Source organism: Tursiops truncatus, chromosome 3 (genome assembly GCF_011762595.2).
Source record: "Tursiops truncatus isolate mTurTru1 chromosome 3, mTurTru1.mat.Y, whole genome shotgun sequence".
Lineage (NCBI taxonomy): Eukaryota > Metazoa > Chordata > Mammalia > Artiodactyla > Delphinidae > Tursiops > Tursiops truncatus.
Window position 1 is genome coordinate 42,965,377 of NC_047036.1, and position 17,545 is coordinate 42,982,921.

At 35.8% G+C, this 17,545-nt stretch overlaps 1 protein-coding gene across 3 annotated transcripts in view; it reads right to left on the reverse strand.

Moving 5' to 3' along the window:
* Nucleotides 1-17,545, reverse strand: part of IL6ST (interleukin 6 cytokine family signal transducer) — a 49,531-nt gene that overhangs the window by 16,204 nt on the left and 15,782 nt on the right. For all 3 annotated transcript variants that reach the window (XM_019930034.3, XM_033852873.2, XM_073802126.1), the window contains 8 exons: nucleotides 13,041-13,346; nucleotides 12,026-12,146; nucleotides 7,959-8,125; nucleotides 7,253-7,407; nucleotides 5,287-5,446; nucleotides 2,920-3,002; nucleotides 1,506-1,716; nucleotides 746-928 (listed from right to left, as the gene is read on the reverse strand). In XM_019930034.3, coding sequence (XP_019785593.1) covers nucleotides 746-928; nucleotides 1,506-1,716; nucleotides 2,920-3,002; nucleotides 5,287-5,446; nucleotides 7,253-7,407; nucleotides 7,959-8,125; nucleotides 12,026-12,146; nucleotides 13,041-13,346 — 1,386 coding nt within the window. The remainder of the gene's footprint in view (nucleotides 1-745; nucleotides 929-1,505; nucleotides 1,717-2,919; nucleotides 3,003-5,286; nucleotides 5,447-7,252; nucleotides 7,408-7,958; nucleotides 8,126-12,025; nucleotides 12,147-13,040; nucleotides 13,347-17,545) is intronic.

Genomic DNA, 17,545 nt, shown 5'->3' on the forward strand with positions numbered 1-17,545 from the left:
TAATAGGTTAATGAGGGCCAAACAGCCTATATTATGAATAAAGCTCATTAAGTTTATGGCTATATATAAAGATATATGGTATATCTTTGTTAACATGTTTTCTCTGATTAATCATATTATTTGAAGCTGTATTCTAATGGTTTTCCTTCTTTACACATATACAAACTGAATGCTTTGTTTTCTCTTTAAAGTTGTTGTATCACTTGATAAGTAGAATCTTACAAAATGAGAGCAACCCATTTTGGAGCTCTATAATACATTACTTTCTGTCCTTCATTAGTACTTGCAGTTTAAAAGACAAGGAAATCTAAGTTCTAGTTCTGCTTCGCTTCTTCAACAGCTATAAGAAGTTAATAAGCCATCTAGATGCTCAGGGAAAATATTTTCTCATTAAAGGATGAGGGAATTTAATAAGGTACAGAGATACTATTAGCAACAGAGGTTGAATTATCTTGTATTTATCTTACTTTAGTTTTGTGAACATTCCTTTGATGATCAAAACAACAGTGGAATATTACAAGAAGATAGTATTAACCCCACTTAGTCCATAAACAGGCTGAAGTTTAGAGAGGTTAAGTGTGGCTTGCTGAAAGTCACAAATCTAGTACACAAGACGTAACTAGCAACTATGATAAACTGGGTATCTTTTCAATGGACCACAAAGCAGAAAAGAATATGTAAAAGAAAAATCTGTCTGAAGAGCTAGAAAAAGGACAGCAACTTAAATGTTTGTAGCCAGGTATACCTCTTAAATAGGTGCGATGTACAGTACCATCTTCTTGTTGCCAGTCTGGGATACAGGGCGATTTATCTGATAACACACACCACTCAAGTATATATCTGTTTACAGATTCATCTGGAGCAGTCCATTCTACCCAAAGCACATTGTCTTTGGGAAATGCTTTAAGATCCGTTATGGGGTGAGTAGCTTTAAAACAAAGTTTGAATACTGATATGATAAATGAACATTTAAAAATTTGATATTCCAATATTTTACATTCTTTTCCATAACCATGTGATCTTGCTATCACGTTTTTGTAGCATATAATATTAACATGTATTTACATGAATAAAAGCACTTTATTATAATTTACATGTAAAGTAAATAGTCGATTTATTTTGGAACTTAAATTCTTCCTTTCCCAAAGTTCTTCAAGTGTTTTGTGTACGTAAGTTGTAATTTTTTTTCTTTGAAAGCTACAGATAAAGCTATAGAAAAACAATATATTTAAGTCATATACATATAAAGTTCCTAAAACATTAAAAATATATTTTAAAAAAGATAATCAGAAAATGCTTAAATGAATTAAGTAGCTTACTGCAAAGTTTAAGTGAGCCACAAAATGATCGACCAGGTTTGGCTGCTGACTGACTTCTAAAAATATGATCACTGTTGATACTGAAGAGACAGTCTTAGAATACTTACAATTTTTTTACAGGAGCCCTGTCCATACCTAACTACCCTTTCCCATTCATAAGTCAGGCTCCATCTAAGGGACACAAACCTTGAAAGCCCCAGGCAGGGATAGTTAAAACAGATGCATCTGATTTGCCAACCAGATTTCTTGCTGTCAGAGTTGCTATGTAGCGATCATTTGTGAGGTTTACTGTCAGTTTTGTGTCGTTAACTGTGTACTTTTGTAAACGTGATTTCCATCTTGTGAGAGTCACTTCATAATCCAAGATTTTTCCATTGGCTTCAAAAGGAGGCAATGTCTGTAATAAAATAATTTATTTTAAAAATGTGTTTCATAAATCTTGAATAAAGTTAATCAGTTTTTCTTCATGTTCACAAATTCTGCTATTATGTCAAATCTCTAAATATTTAATTGGAAGGGACTGGCAACCTTACTTTGAACTCGCTACTGAAGTAAAACTACTATACACTGAATGAAGACTGACTTCAAAAAGCATGACGGGGGTTCCCTGGTGGCGCAGTGGTTGGGAGTCCGCCTGCCGATGCAGGGGACGCGGGTTCGTGCCCCGGTCTGGGAGGATCCCACGTGCCGCAGAGTGGCTGGGCCCCTGAGCCATGGCTGCGGAGCCTGTGCTCCGCAACAGGAGAGGCCACAACAGTGAGAGGCCCGCATAACGCAAAAGAAAAAAAAAAAAAAGCATGACGTCAACTACGAGGGAAAGCACCATTCTCTTAGCCTTTTGTTCTCTACACAATTCTGCACTGTGGCTATGTTGGCCTAAATTATTTTATGTCTTGAGTATTTTTCTTTCTACCTTACTTTAGTATGATCCACTCATGAACATTTATGGAGTGCACAACAACTTTATTTCCTATTACCAGCATACACTTTGATTACCCAAAACATTGATTAATTATTTTCTATGAGGCACTGAGAAAAGTTTGGTAAAATCAAGGCCGCTAGGACTTCCCTGGTGGTGCAGTGGTTAAGAATCCGCCTGCCAATGCAGGGGACACGGGTTCGAGCCCTTATCCAGGAAAGATCCCACATGTTGCGGAGCAACTAAGCCCATGAGCTACAACTACTGAGCCCACGTGCCACAACTACTGAAGCCCGCGCACCTGGAGCCTGTGTCCTGCAACAAGAGAAGCCACCGCAATGAAAAGCCCACGCACCACAACAAAGAGCAGCCCCCGCTCACCACAACTAGAGAAAAGCCTGTGCACAGCAACGAAGACCCAACGCAACCAAAAATAAATAAATTTATAAAAAAACAACAACAAGGCCCCTCTTCTCACATAACTTTCACGGAACTACACTGAAATATATATGAGGTATCACCTGTAGTTTAGGAACCTGACTTTTTAATAGTATATATAAAGCTTTGTGTTTCTATTTATTATAGTTATCAAATAGATATCAAAAATTAAGCTCCACTCATAACACCATATAAAATATATTATATGAAATAGAAGAATATAAATAGGCAATTTTTTTTTACCTTCCATATGAGTTGTACAGATCTACAGCCATGAGTATGAGATGGCTCTATCTTATACCAGAAGCTTGGTGCCTTGGATGGTCCTAAAGAAATGACATAAACTTTTTATTATAACAGTAAAATAAAGTCCTAGAAATTATTCTCTTACTTTGTTTTTAATATTCTTGCCCTCCAATCATATGGTGTCTCTAACTCTTTCTTTATACCAGCCTTTTCCCATCCCAGCATGATATGCCTGGGTCTTCCTTTAGTCAGGGTGATAGCTTGATGATTTAGAGTACATTGAAACTCTTTTGTAATCTTAAAATTTTAAAGGTACAAATATATCCTAAGCAATAACCAAAGATGTATCACTATTTCTTATTGCTAAAAATCAAACTGAAAAATCATATTTAAATACATGCTTAAAACCCCTAAATGCATACATTTAAGAACAGAAGACAAATTAAAATAAATGGAGTTAAATGTAGTATAAGTTTACTACCTTATGTTGGGATGAGTCAATGTAATGGGATATTATAAAAATGAATTCACAGGATTGTTGTAATAATCACCAACCATGTGAAAAAGCACTTTACAAAACATCAAATGCTGATAATTAGGTTTTAAAAATTCAAAATTTTTATAAATATAATTGCAAAATATGGTATTCAACAGAATAAAAAAGGATCTGAATAAAATCTAAGCCGTGATGTGCTGATCATGAAGAGATAACTACAGGTGACAAAACAGAGAAAAGAGGAAAGGCAGACCAGGAAGGCTGGGGAAAAAGCTGCTGGTACAGGGAGTTCAAATAGATATATACATGAGTACAGTGCAGAGCCCCAAAAGAATAAAGAACATTAAGTTATAAAGGAAATTTTATGGGCTGGAAATGGTTCCTAACATAAAGAGGACCTAGGAGCTTCTTTCACTAATTTGAAGAAAAGCATAATCCAATGGTTCATAACTTTTTGGACACCAAATATCTCTTTGATTTGACAAGGTTATGTACCATCGCTCCAGAAAATTCACACAAGTACTAACCACAATATTTTGTCAACATTTTGAAGTAGTTCAAGAACTCCCCCAAACTGACCCAAGTACTTTTAAAGGCCCCAAGAATATCAGCTTAAGAATTCCTGACTGCGGCTTCCCTGGTGGTGCAGTGGTTGAGAATCTGCCTGCTAATGCAGGGGACACGGGTTTGATCCCTGGTCTGGGAAGATCCCACATGCCGCGGGGCAGCTGGGCCCGTGAACCACAATTACTGAGCCTGCGAGTCCAGAGCCTGTGTTCCGCAACAAAAGAGGCCGCGACACTGAGAGGCCGGCGCACTGCGATGAAGAGTGGCCCCCGCTTGCCACAACTAGAGAAAGCCCTCGCACAGAAACGAAGACCCAACACAGCCCAAAATAAATAAATTAATTAATTAATTTAAAAAAAAAGAAAAGAATTTCTGACCAAGACAAAGGGATCTGATCGAGGATTCCCAAACAAGCAATAGTAGGATTACTTTCTTTCCTGGCATTTATCAAAATGAGAGAAAATTCTTGGTGGAGAAGGGGTACTTTACTTTTCTGCCTTTGACATTCTCAATTCATGTAACTCTCATGAAACCTCTGGAAGAGCTCCATGGAAGTGAAGGGATACAGGTGGTAGGGAAGGTTTTAAAGCCATGGCTGCTGCCACTGACACCTAAAGAGGGTGACCATGATAGGAAAATGTTCCAAAAAAACCCCCAAAAAACAAAAAAAAATACTATGCCATAGGATTATTTCTTGATGGCTACAGAAGAAATTATTAACATTAGCTGCTTTGGGGAAGGAATTTGATTTTACATTGTGTATCTTTTTATGCCTTTTGGATTCTATAATAATATACACTGTATTATCATGAGAAAAAAAGGGAAAATGAAAATAAATCAACCAACCAAAATGCCAGGATGCTTTTCCAGAGGCTTATTAAGTACTGATAAAAAAAGAAAAAATAAATAAAAACAATAGTACAAATATCTTTTTGATAGTGAGGGTCTAAAACACATTTTGCTAGATGGTGATTTTAATGATTCAGGATATGATTCTCTAGTTAGAGATATTTCTGGACTACTCTCCTTTAATAAAATGTTCTGGATTTACAAACCGTTAATGGTTTTCTCGTGGTATCTAAGACACTATTCCATAATTTTCTTTAATTAGGTATCAAAAAGATTTGTACTATCAATAATGCATATTAGATTTTATACTTGATATCCTTTAAGAAGTGTAAAATATCAGTTTGAATAAAATGATCACAAAATAAGAAGCAATGAGATCTGTATTATTAAAACCAGACATAATTTATAGTCAGAATTCCAATGCTTTTTTCTTCATATACTTATTTACTTACTATCTTCATATGTGATCCCACTCGCTTCTTCACTCCAGTCACTCCAAAACCCTTTACCATCTTCCTTCATACAACGAATCCTAAACACATACTCTGTAAAAGGTTTAAGGTCCTGGACAGTGAATGAAGATCGGGTAGATGCTGTATCTTCAGGAGGAATCTGAAAACAAAGCAAATTGACCAAAAAAAAACCCCAAAGGTATTTATTATAGGTCTTCTAAACTGCCTAAGATTTTAAAAGCTAATTAATGAAATAAGACTAATAACTAATGAAAGAAGACTAATTTGACTCAAGCTCTGGAGAGAAATAAATGCAAGTGAATAAGCAGTCAAAATCAGTAAAGTTAATAGGTTTGGGAAATACAGAAACATCTATTACTAATCCTTTCATCCTTTCTTTTCTTTCTCTCTTTCTTCTATGCTCTTATAACACTCAGGGTCTCAGCAGGAAAAAGATGGAAATTCCAATTAGAATTTAATTCAAGGAGGGTTTACTATAGGAAGTATGGGCAGAGTGTAGGGAAACCTTAGATAGTATAGGCAGTACTCTGGGGCTTCTAGGTGCTACCACCTTTAGACCCAAAGGGATGAGGGGTGGTACCAGAACCTGGAAGAACAGGGTCACAAAGGGTTAACTTGAGAGGAGCAGTGACCTCAGGTTGAGACAGGAAAGCTCCAGGGAGGAAGCAGGGAAAATAAATATGCTGATCTCACTTCTCTCTCTCCTCTCTCTTGCCAGGACCCCTCCTCCCATTAGCTAGGAACTCACTAGGAAACTAGAGAGAACCAACAGATAAAGTCCATACAGGTCAGCATCTCAAGACAAAGAGTAGGGTGGAGAAGGGTACAGTGTAGATCTAGATAGGCAAAAGGAAGATATCCAGCCCAATTAAGAAAAACAAAAGCTATCTTTGTAGATAAACTTGGTTTTCAGGAAATAAAGACAGATAAGTAACAGGTTCTTTCTACCACTCTGCTCTGAGATTTCAAAACTGAATACCAAATAGGTGTCGAGTCTTTTTTGTACCAATGAATTAAGATTCTATGATATTAAAAAATATTTTGAAGAACTTCTGGTATGTATCCTCTCTGTACAATCCTCATGTACAACATGAAGCATTAATCCATTTTGGTTTGTTGCTTTTTCTGATTGTATTCTGAGCCCTTTAGATAAGTGGAATGGAGGACAGCAGTAGGAAGGTCATGGGCTCAATTCCCTTCTAAGCTCATTACTGCAACCAGAGAAACAAAGCAAAAGCATTTTGTTAGTGATAAATGGAGTTACAACAAAGAATAGTATGGGGAGCTCAATGCTATGATGATAGCCTTTTGAAAAGTTCCAAGTACTTCTTTTGCTGATATCATCATCTTTGGGTACACTGTCCTTTTCCTTTTCAGTCTTACAATCCCTTCCTCATGGGCTGGCAAACTTTCTATAAAGGGCTAGATTGTAAACATTTTAGGCTGTGGGCCAGATGGTCTCTGTTGCAACTACTCAACTCTTTCTATGTAGCACAAAAACTGTCAGAGACAATATGTAAACAAACGTGTGTGGCTGTGTTCCAAGAAAACTTTATTTACAAAAACAGATGACAGGCTGAATTTGGCCTGCAGATGTCATTTGCTAACTCCTGCTCTACCTTATCTGCATAATCTCTTCATTTTTACTCCTCTACTTAATCTACTTCCTGTTATTTGTGGTCCTTTCACCTCTTGTCAAAAATGCTATTCCCTATCATCCTGCATCACTTCCATATTTCACTTAAAAGCTACTGTACTGAGCAAAATTGTATTTTCTATCTGGATGTCTTCCTGTTGGTCCTTGCTTGAGATACAGATCTAGAAGAAGTGTCAAGCAAAATACTTCACATAACCAGAAACTTAAGACATTCAGAAAATGATTGGGATTTTTAGGTTAGTGGGTTGCAAGAAAGACTATTTGAATAAACAGTAACTTTCAATTTACCTGGTTCCAAGTTGAGGCATCTCTGGTCCTATATTGAATGTTATATTTCAGTCTTATAAAACTCTTAATACTTGAGTTGATCCATGTCAATTTTAAAATACTAGACAGTTCCTCTGAGTTGCTGACTGATAAATTATGTGGTGGATTGGGCTTCACTAAAAAATTAAAATAGATCCAATAGATTATAACTTCTTATACAAAGGCAAATATACTCTTTAGATTTTATTTCACAGTATTCTTTTATTCTCACCAAATGAAATAATTTCTCTAAAAGCAATGCTATGCCATACTATATTAATGGAAAGGAAAGGCTCCTAAAGAAACTCTAGTTTTTTTCCTTGTCAGTTTATTACGTGTGTTAATCTTTTCAGGTTCAGATATTAAAAGACAGTTAAGTATTTATGATATATGAAATTTTAAAAAAGAATAAAAATAGAACATGTATATTATGATTACAATGCTATAAAATGTTTGATAGTTGGACAAATACCAGAAGATAACAGTCAAAGTGAAAACAGCTGTGAGTGTGGTTGGATTATGGATATTTTTCTTTTTCCAAATTTTTTTTAATGCTGTTGATAAAGTGAATTTGTAAAAGTCACTAAGATAATAAAATAAATGCTTGTTTCTACATTAATTAAACTTAAAACTAATTTATAAACCACTGTATATTCTAATAAATTCTCAAATTTAGGTTTATAACTACCTTTATCTACAGGATCAAAATTGATATGATCTGAGGTAACCTTCCCAAGAGCATTCTCTGCTTCTACCCAGACTTCAATGTTGACAAAATACACAGGAGAATAATCAACAGTACATGAGGTGCGGGTGTCACGTTTTGCTTTACAATCATCAAACTTCTCTGTTGCCCTAAATACAAAAATGGTAGAATCAGTCATTAAAAATAGATTTGAAAAAATTAGAGTGAAAAAGGTTACTTGAAAAGAGTTTGATGAGACCCAGATTATTATAGCTTAGAATAAAAAAGTTAATTATTATAGCTTAGAATAAAAAAGTTAATTCCAATAAGTTTAGAATAAACTGTTGAACACTAAAATCAAAATTTGTTAAAAGTTCACCTGTTTTTCTTTAAAACTGAGTTTGACCTGTATCTTAAAACACAAAATTATTTTCAAAATTTTACTCCAAGAATATCACATTGAGAATGTTATGCTCTATCCCCACTGACCTTTCTCTAAAAATTATTCATTTCCTGTGATATTAGTACTGTTTCTTTCCTTTCCTGAAACAAAATCTTTATTGTACCAGCAATGTCTTTCTTTAAGCACAGTATGCTTTTTCAGAGCACAGTATGCTAGGAGGTGATAGGGTAGGGATAAGAATTTCTATCACCCCAGAAAATTCCTTCAATCCCTTTCCAGTCAAACTCTGGAAACCACTTTCTGATTTCTATCACCATAGAAAATTTCAAGTGATGTGGCTATATTTATTCACATGTTTAAATTATGTATCAATTAAGAATATTTATATATATACTTGCTATATTTTAAAACAGAAGGATAAATCAAAACTAAACCAAAACAGGCAACTTCTAGAACAGTGGTCCCCAACCTTTTTGGCACCAGGGACCAGTTTCGCGGAAGGCAATTTTTCCACAAACCGGGGGTGGTGGGGTGGTGGTTTCAGGATGACTCAAGCACATTACATTTATTGTGCACTTTATTTCTATTATTATTACAATAATATATAATGAAATAATTATACAACTGGAGCCCTGAGCTTGTTTTCACTTGCCACTCACTGATAGGGTTTTGATGTGAATCTGCAAGCAGTTGATTTATTATGGTCTCTGTGCAGTCAAACCTCTCTGCTGATGATAATCTGTGTTTGCAGCCGCTCCCCAGCGCTAGCATCACTGCCTCAGCTCCACCTCAGATCATCAGGCGTTAGATTCTCATAAGGAGCTCGCAACCTAGATCCCTCACATGTGCAGTTCATAGTAGGATTTGCGCTCCTATGAGAATCTAATTCTGCTGCTCATCTGACAGGAGGCAGAGCTCAGGCGGTAATGCGAGGGGAGGGGAGCAGCTGTAAATACACATGAAGATTCGCTCGCTTGCCTGCGGCTCACCTCCTGCTGTGCAGCCCGGCTCCTAACAGGCCACAGACCTGGTCCGTGGCCTGGGGGTTGGGGACCCCTGCTCTAGAGGGAGGGAAGAAATAAGGTAAAGGACACAGGGAACAGAGACCTCTGTGAACATATCTTGTCTTAGAAGTTTGTGTGGGTTAATTTATTATTTTACACAATGAAGAAAATTCTTAAAAACGGAAAGCAAAATGAAACATATGAATTCTTGTATTGAGTTGGTGGTGTAACACACAGAAAGGAACTATTTCAAGTAACTCTAAAAGAGTAACTTAATTATGTCCTTAGTGAGAGAAAAACAACTTTAAAATTCTTTTTAGTAATCACATTGTTGGTGCTAATACTGGAATTGTTACTCTGTAGCTGTTTTGTTTACTGTGGAATAAAGCAAATGAATAATTATGTTGGTGTTGCTGGGAACTAAGGTTTTCAGCATAGAAGAAAGGCGATATAGATGTTAGATAGATGAATTAAGTAAAAACCTATAGTCTGGATTTTAAATTGGAAATACCAGTATGAATTCATGATGTATTTTATCTTAAAAACATTCTTAGTTCTTTCCACTGAGAAACCCTAGAAACAACAACCCAGTAGCAATGAGATTCCCAACACCCAGACTGTAATCTCTAAATAGTACTTCACACTAACTGGAACCATGACTACTTAGGAAATGGTTGATATTAAGATGAACCTGGAACATCATGTCACTTCAGAAATCAGGAAGCTATCAAAGACTAATGAAGCTGTGTCAAAAGGATGAGCCAATGTGAAAAGTTCCCACTAACCAAAGATGGGGCGATTTAAGTTTAAGAAGAATAATAACTGTAATGGATTAAAACACATCAAATATGTTTAAATATGAATCCATAATGAGGAGAAAAACCCCTTACATCTACCTTTGGAGGATGGTAGGGAACTAACTTATAAAACTGGTTAATAAAGGGAAAATATTAACACCATTTTGCTTCTCTTATATGAACTGTACGTCAGGGTAACCAATAGTTGATGGAGAAAAGCTTTCTTTAAGTATTTCGAGTGAAAAAAAAAAAGAAGAAAAGGATAAAATACCATTATTTTGTACCTCATATATAAATAATGATCACTGATGAATGCTCAAACCTTTAAGTGAAAAACTAATGTGAAACAACATGGTTAAATTCCAAAACCATTCTGCTGAGTCATTAATCCTTTCACAAAAAGAGCACATACTTTATGATTCCATTTATATGACATTCTGGAACAGGCAAAAGTCTATAGGGAAGAAATGAGACAAGTAGTCGCCTTGTGGAATGTGGTGAAATAGGGTGGTGGTTGGGATTGACCGGGAAGGGGCATGAGGGTGTAATAGTACAGCAGTGTTCTATATCTTGACAGGGGTTTAAGTTACACAGATGTATATGCACTAGTCAAAACTCACTGAATAATACACTTAAGATATGTAAGTATATCTTGAGAGAAAAATAAATTTTCTTCTTTTCTTTTTTGGCCACACCATGCAGCTTGCAGGATCTTAGTTCCCTGACCAGGGATCGAACCTGCGCCCCCTGCAGTGGAAGCGGGAGTCTAACCACTGGACTGCCAGCGAAGTCCCAAGAGATACTGATACATAAATTTTACCTAAAAACAAAAACGTTCCTGTTTTTGTAAACATCTAGTTAATTAATCTAATTAATGGTGTAAATGCTGAAGTGATTAAGGGTGAAGTATATAAACGTCTGTAACTCACTTTGAAATGCATTAAAAAAAGATTGGTAGATGGAGACAAAGATGCACAGATAAATAGGTATGTGATAAAGCAAATATAGTAAAATGTTAATTGTAGAATCTAGGTAATGAGTATGTATAAACGTTCACTGTAAAATTCTTTCAACTTTTCTTTATGTTTGAAAAAAAACTAATGGGGAATTTTAAAATACCTGAAACCATTGCTCAAACTTAGCATAAGAAAATCAATCAAACATTATGTGGCTGTTCCTAATGGAAGTACACATACTCCTATGAATTATTTTTGAAAAGAAAAAGAAAATCTGATTAAGATTCTAGATCTAATGGCAAGTTTTAGGAAAAAAAGGGACAGAGGAATGTATTAAATAATGTGTAACCATTATTTTAATAACTGAATTGCACAGAGAAAGAAGAGAGAGAAAGGTGGAAACTACGGTTAAGAGAGACAAAACATATGAATTGGCAATATATGGTGACTATTTACATCTTGAACAAATGTAAAAATACATACATATATCTATGAGACAAGCGGGAAAATCTGAACACTGATTAAAAATGTGACAATATGAAAGTATTTTCAATTTCATTTAGGTATGTCATCATGTTTTTTTAAAAAGTGTCCTTATCTTTTAGATAGATGTACTAAAATATTTATGGATATGACAATATGGTGTCTAGATTTTCTTTAAAACAATCTGGGGTGGGGTATATATAAAATAAGACTGGTCATGAGCGGATCATTATTGAAGGTGGATGATGAGCACATGAGGATTTCTTACACAATTCTTTCTACTTTCATGTTTCAGATATTCTAAAATAAAAAGTTAAATAAAATGTTTAAAACTTTGCATTTAGTATTACTACTTCACAAAATAAAAATTCTAGCACCAAAGGCTAACTTAATAAATGCAATGCATAACAAATTTAAAATAACTTGCCATTCAGATTTTAAAGTGTAGTTTGTTTCCAGGTGCGTTTCCCTTCCAGGATCCCACTGACACATCATTTTCTTTCCTTCGTTCACAATGCAACTCAAATTTTTAGGTTTTTCTGGAGGCACTAAAAGGGAGAAATTAGAAATTTTCAAAAAGCTTTATATTCACAAATAACATGCAATTTATATACTACTCTAGACATTTAAAACAACCTAAATTAGATAGAATAAAACAAACCCAAGAAAAAAGGACATAATGAAAGACTGGTGATTAAAAAATTAATTTCTTTTCTATTTAAATTCAAATCTTTTAGATAGTAACATACATTTTCTATCATAATTATCATCAATAGGTATGTTTCAAATTAATTTTCTACACAAAATCAACTTTCATTTATAGCTGGACATTATCAACTGACTTCTCCATTAGTATTTTAAAATAATATTTGAATGTTAGGAAGAGGCAATTAAATAGAAGCAAAAATGATTCATTTATATTTCTCTCCCTATTGCCTTCCCAAACTCTGCTGCAGGAAAAGCAAATGCCAAAATTATAGTTTTAGGTGATCCACAAATTTGGTAATCCATTCTTGGATCATACTAAGTTTACTTATTTGCCTCAACATGGAAGAAGGACTCTCTCCAGTATTTATTCACCTTCTTCAGGTAGTTGCTTTACACTGCACTTTCTCAGCAACTAAGGGAAATTGAAACTTACTATGAATACAGTCACAGATTTCAATTCAACATTTTTTGGGGGTGTCTAATGTCAAAATAATTTTCCAGAAAACTGACAGATACTTGGCTTTCAGGAAAAATATAAAACTTGTGTTACTCTTTAGGTTTTTTGTATATTTGTAATGCAAATGCAGTTCTACTTCTAAGCTCATTAAAAAAAGTCCAAAACTCACTGAGCTGACAGTTTCTGCATTTCATAAAGACCAATAGACAACAGACATTAAAGTTGTAATTCAACAGTCATGACAAAGTCTGAAATGAGAAAAAAGTAAAACACTTACGGCCTGAAATTATCCTGATTCCATAAACATTCTGATCAATTTGTCCAAATGTACGAATGTTGCAAGTGAGTTGAATATTTAATAAAGATATATGTGTAAATGTGACACTAGATGCTGTTCTGTTTATGACAGTATATTGTTCAAAAGGAACAATAACATGGTTTGTTTTCCAGAAAATGTAATTAGCATTCACATGAAAATAATCCATACATTTTTCCTTTAGCACACAAACTGCTGTGAAATTAGAACCAAGTTGTACAACTGAAGATTCAGGGTGGATATGACCACATGGATCTAGAAGTTCTCCTGAAAAGGAACAATAACAGAAAATATAAAAATGGACTGAACTTTTCTGGTACAAAATGATATTCTGTATCAATGCAGTTCCTCAATCTTCATTAAAATATCTCTAAAGACACAAAAAAAGAAGAAACACTGTGAAATTTAATATGATCAGAACTTAATGTCTAAATTTGTAAAGAAATATACAAATTATATGGCAGATGGAGCTGGATTTAAAAAAAAAAACCTATGCAATCTTCAGCCCTTTTTATAATATTTTAACTTTGTTTAGGAAACAGTTTGCCTGCAGCATGATTCATATTTGCTCTGCCCCCAATCCTGTTTCTAGATTCAGACCCAGTGTCTAAATTAGACTCTCCAGAAGACAGGCAGTGGTCTCTGCTCTTCACCAGTCCTGAATTCCTTTGGAGGTGCGAATGGGGGCATGGAAAGATAGTCTACATTGTTCATGTATCAAAATCAGACAAAAAGGAAAGAGCAAGGGAGCAGTAAGAAACAGAAAGACTAGAATAAGATGGCCAAATACATTGGTTTTCACAATAAGTATATGGGATAAAATCTCATATTAAAAAACAAAAAATTAAATTGTATAAAAAAATAAAATACAACCATATGCTTCATCTATCACCTACTCCATGTTGATGACATCTAAACCCCTGTCTCTGGCTCTAACTTCCTAAGTTTTCAATGGCTTATAAGACATCCACCTGAGATATTCTGTAAGTACTTTAAAATGAACATGTCTAAAGCTATATGCATCACAGTCCCTTCCAAATTTATTCTTTCTTATTCTTATTTCTCTACCTCTGCTAACAACACCACTCCCATCCAGCCATCTAGGCCGGATAACCTTTAGTCCCCTCTCTCTAATTAGCCTCCTCCCCTGAGTCTTCTGTATTCTTAGTATGTATATCAACCTCTTCTCATCAACCCTATTTTGGCTTCTGGTGCTTAGGCCATCATATTATACCACAGTCTGATCTCCTTCTAGTTTATCTTACATACAGCTGCCAGAGTTACTGTTCAAAAATGAATATGCCATTTCCCTATTTTAAATTATTTAATGGCTATCTAGTACGATCAAAATAAAATTCTAAAATATTTGGCATGATTCTATTCTCTTTCTCTGTTCTCACTGTCTAGAAACTTAAGGCAGCTTTCTCTGGTGAATGCCATTTACCAATGGGATTTGAAGTTCTATCTGAGCTTCAATTTCTTCACTTGGAAAATGAAGTTAATAATGCTATCTTTTTTTTAAAATTTATTTTTATTTATTTATTTTTAACATCTTTATTGGAGTAAATTGCTTTACAATGGCGTGTTAGTTTCTGCTTTATAACGAAGTGAATCAGTTATACATACACATATGTTCTCATATCTCTTCCCTCTTGCGTCTTCCTCCCCCCCACCCTCCCTAATAATGGCTATCTTGAAAAGATTTTTGAGATTAGAAATTAGTTATGTAAAGAACCTACTACAATGCCTGGTATTCAACAGGCCTCCAATAAATGGTAGCCTATCATCATTACTACTACTCTCCAGACACAAGTAATCTAGTCACATTGATGGGGTCTGGAAGGGTCTCTTAGAGGTGACTGGTTCTAGCGGTTAAGGTAGAAGACATACAGAATCAGAGAATTACGAAACTGAGAAAAACCTTGGAGATCATTTACTTCAACCCTTTATTTTATAAAGAACACTGAGATACTTTTACCGAGTCAACCTCAAGTACCAGGCAGATTCTTTCAATTCCCAACTTGGTCCCAAGTTAGACTGCACAAAGGATAAAACTACTTTAAAAAGCTAAACAATTATCTTCTTATTCCATATCTCTCATAAAACCCATAAGGCCCAGAGTCAGAATGTTTATTTCTTTGTTTCAAAACCTGTGATGTGGCCTATTTACATGACCTTGCCATTATTTATACATGTCTATGGCAAGTCCCAGTGCACAAACTACTCTAAATTTCTATCTGTGGCATACTAATAAGTTAACTTGTGATACTGAGCCAGTCCTTAAAACTCCCTTGACCTTACTTTATTCCTTGGTAAAATCATTCCTGTTTTAATTTCTCTATAATATTTAGAGGGAACAGTACCTATGAAATATATACTTCAGAGTACTAAAGAACGTTAAGACATAACCAGAGACTAAATAACAATTTTTAATCACATGGAATAAGAGAAATACTAGAAATGGGCAAATGTTCCAGTTTTCAAAGTGAAACACAGGCTCACTAAAACCACCCCATACCAAACTAAACTCATTTTTATAGGACTACTAGGCTACTTGAGATCAAATTTTAAAAAGAGTATTTTAATTTAAATAAAGGTATTTAATAAAGTTAGTTGGGATATTCATGTAGACAAGATGAAGAACTGTGGATTAGAATATACTATAACAGATATTAGGGGCTTTCCTGGTGGTGCAGTGGTTAAGAATCTGCCTGCCACTGCAAGGGACACGGGTTCGAGCCCTAGTCCGGGAAGATCCCACATGTCGTGGAGCAACTAAGCCCATGTGCCACAACTACTAAGCCTGCGCTCTAGAGCCCATGCGCCACAACTACTGAAGCCCGTGCACCTTAGAGCCCGTGCTCCACAACAAGAGAAGCCACCACAATGAGAAGCCCATGCACCGCAATGAAGAGTAGCCCCCACTCGCTGCAACTAGAGAAAGCCCGCGCGCAGCAATGAAGACCCAATGAGGTCAAAAATAAAATAAATTTATAAAAAAAACAAAAACAAAACAGATATTAGAATGAACATTATGAAACGGCTGATATTTAGCTATTCTTGATCTACAAAACAGAAATTTCATAGCTTCAAACTAATAGATTTTTAATTGGTTAATTACTCATACATAAAAAAATCACTGACTAAAAATGTCAATGAGAGGGAGACTTAAGTAGTAAGCTGAAGTGCCTGCCCTCAGTCCTTGGGGCAGACTGTATTTTTCAACGAAGGTCATACCTATATATGTATCCCATTGAACATGCTCAGCTTACAAAGTGACTGATACTCCTTCTACAAAGAATGGGGTCTGTATTCCCCTCCTGTCCTCAGATCTGTAAGGGTGCTTATGCCTGCTCCAGCCAACAGAGTGTGCTAAGTGACTTCCAAGGCTAGATCATCAAAAAAATACAACTTCTGACTAGCTCTCTTTTCCTCTTGGGACATTTGCCCTTGGAACCCAGCCACATGCAAGGAAGCCAAGGGCACGTGGAGACCACGTGTGGTGTTCTGGCCAAGCGCCCCAGCAAAGCCCTCAGTCTACAGCCAGCATCAATATCAGACATATAAGTAAATGAGCCTTCAGATGATTCCAGCCCCCAATCTTTGAATATTTTAGCTGAGGCCCCAGATATCAGAGCAAAGAATCAGTCTGACTGTGCCCGTCTGTATTCCTGACCCACATAAACCATGAGAAATAATAAGTAATGTCATTTTAAGGCATGAAGTTTTAGAGTAATCTGTGTGGCAGTAATAGATAATGTAGTCCTGTTATTTTCAACATTTTTATCAACAACTTGGGGAAAAACAGAGAGAGAGACAGAGAGAGAGACACACACACATATTTATCAAATCAGCAAGGGACAAGACTATAGTGGATTGCCAACAATTTGGATGATAACATTAGGATTCAAAATTATGTTGAAAGATTAGACTGATAGGCTAATGGATTTTGCAAGAGAGAAAATTATCTCCTAATTAGGTTGATAAGAAATAAATATATGAGGAAGAAATGGCTTAAAAGGTAACTCATGTGAAAATGATCTGAGAGGGCTTCCCTGATGGTGCAGTGGTTAAGAATCCGCCTGCCAACGCAGGGGACACGGGTTCGAGCCCTGGTCCGGGAAGATCCCACATGCTGTGGAGCAACTAAGCCCGTGCACCACAACTACTGAGCCTGTGCTCTAGAGCCTGTGAGCCACAGCTACTGAGCCTGTGTGCCACAGCTACTGAAGCCTGTGTGCCTAGAGCCCGTGCTCCGCAACAAGAGAAGCCACCGCAATGAGAAGCCCACGCACCGCAACGAAGAGTAGCCCCCGCTTGCTGCAACTAGAGAAAGCCCGCGTGCAGCGACAAACACACAATGCAGCCAAAAATAAATCAAGTTAAAAAAAAAAAGATGTGAGAATTTTCACTGACTGGTAGGTAGCTTAACATGAAACTATGGTGTATCTTAGTGGGCAAAAAAC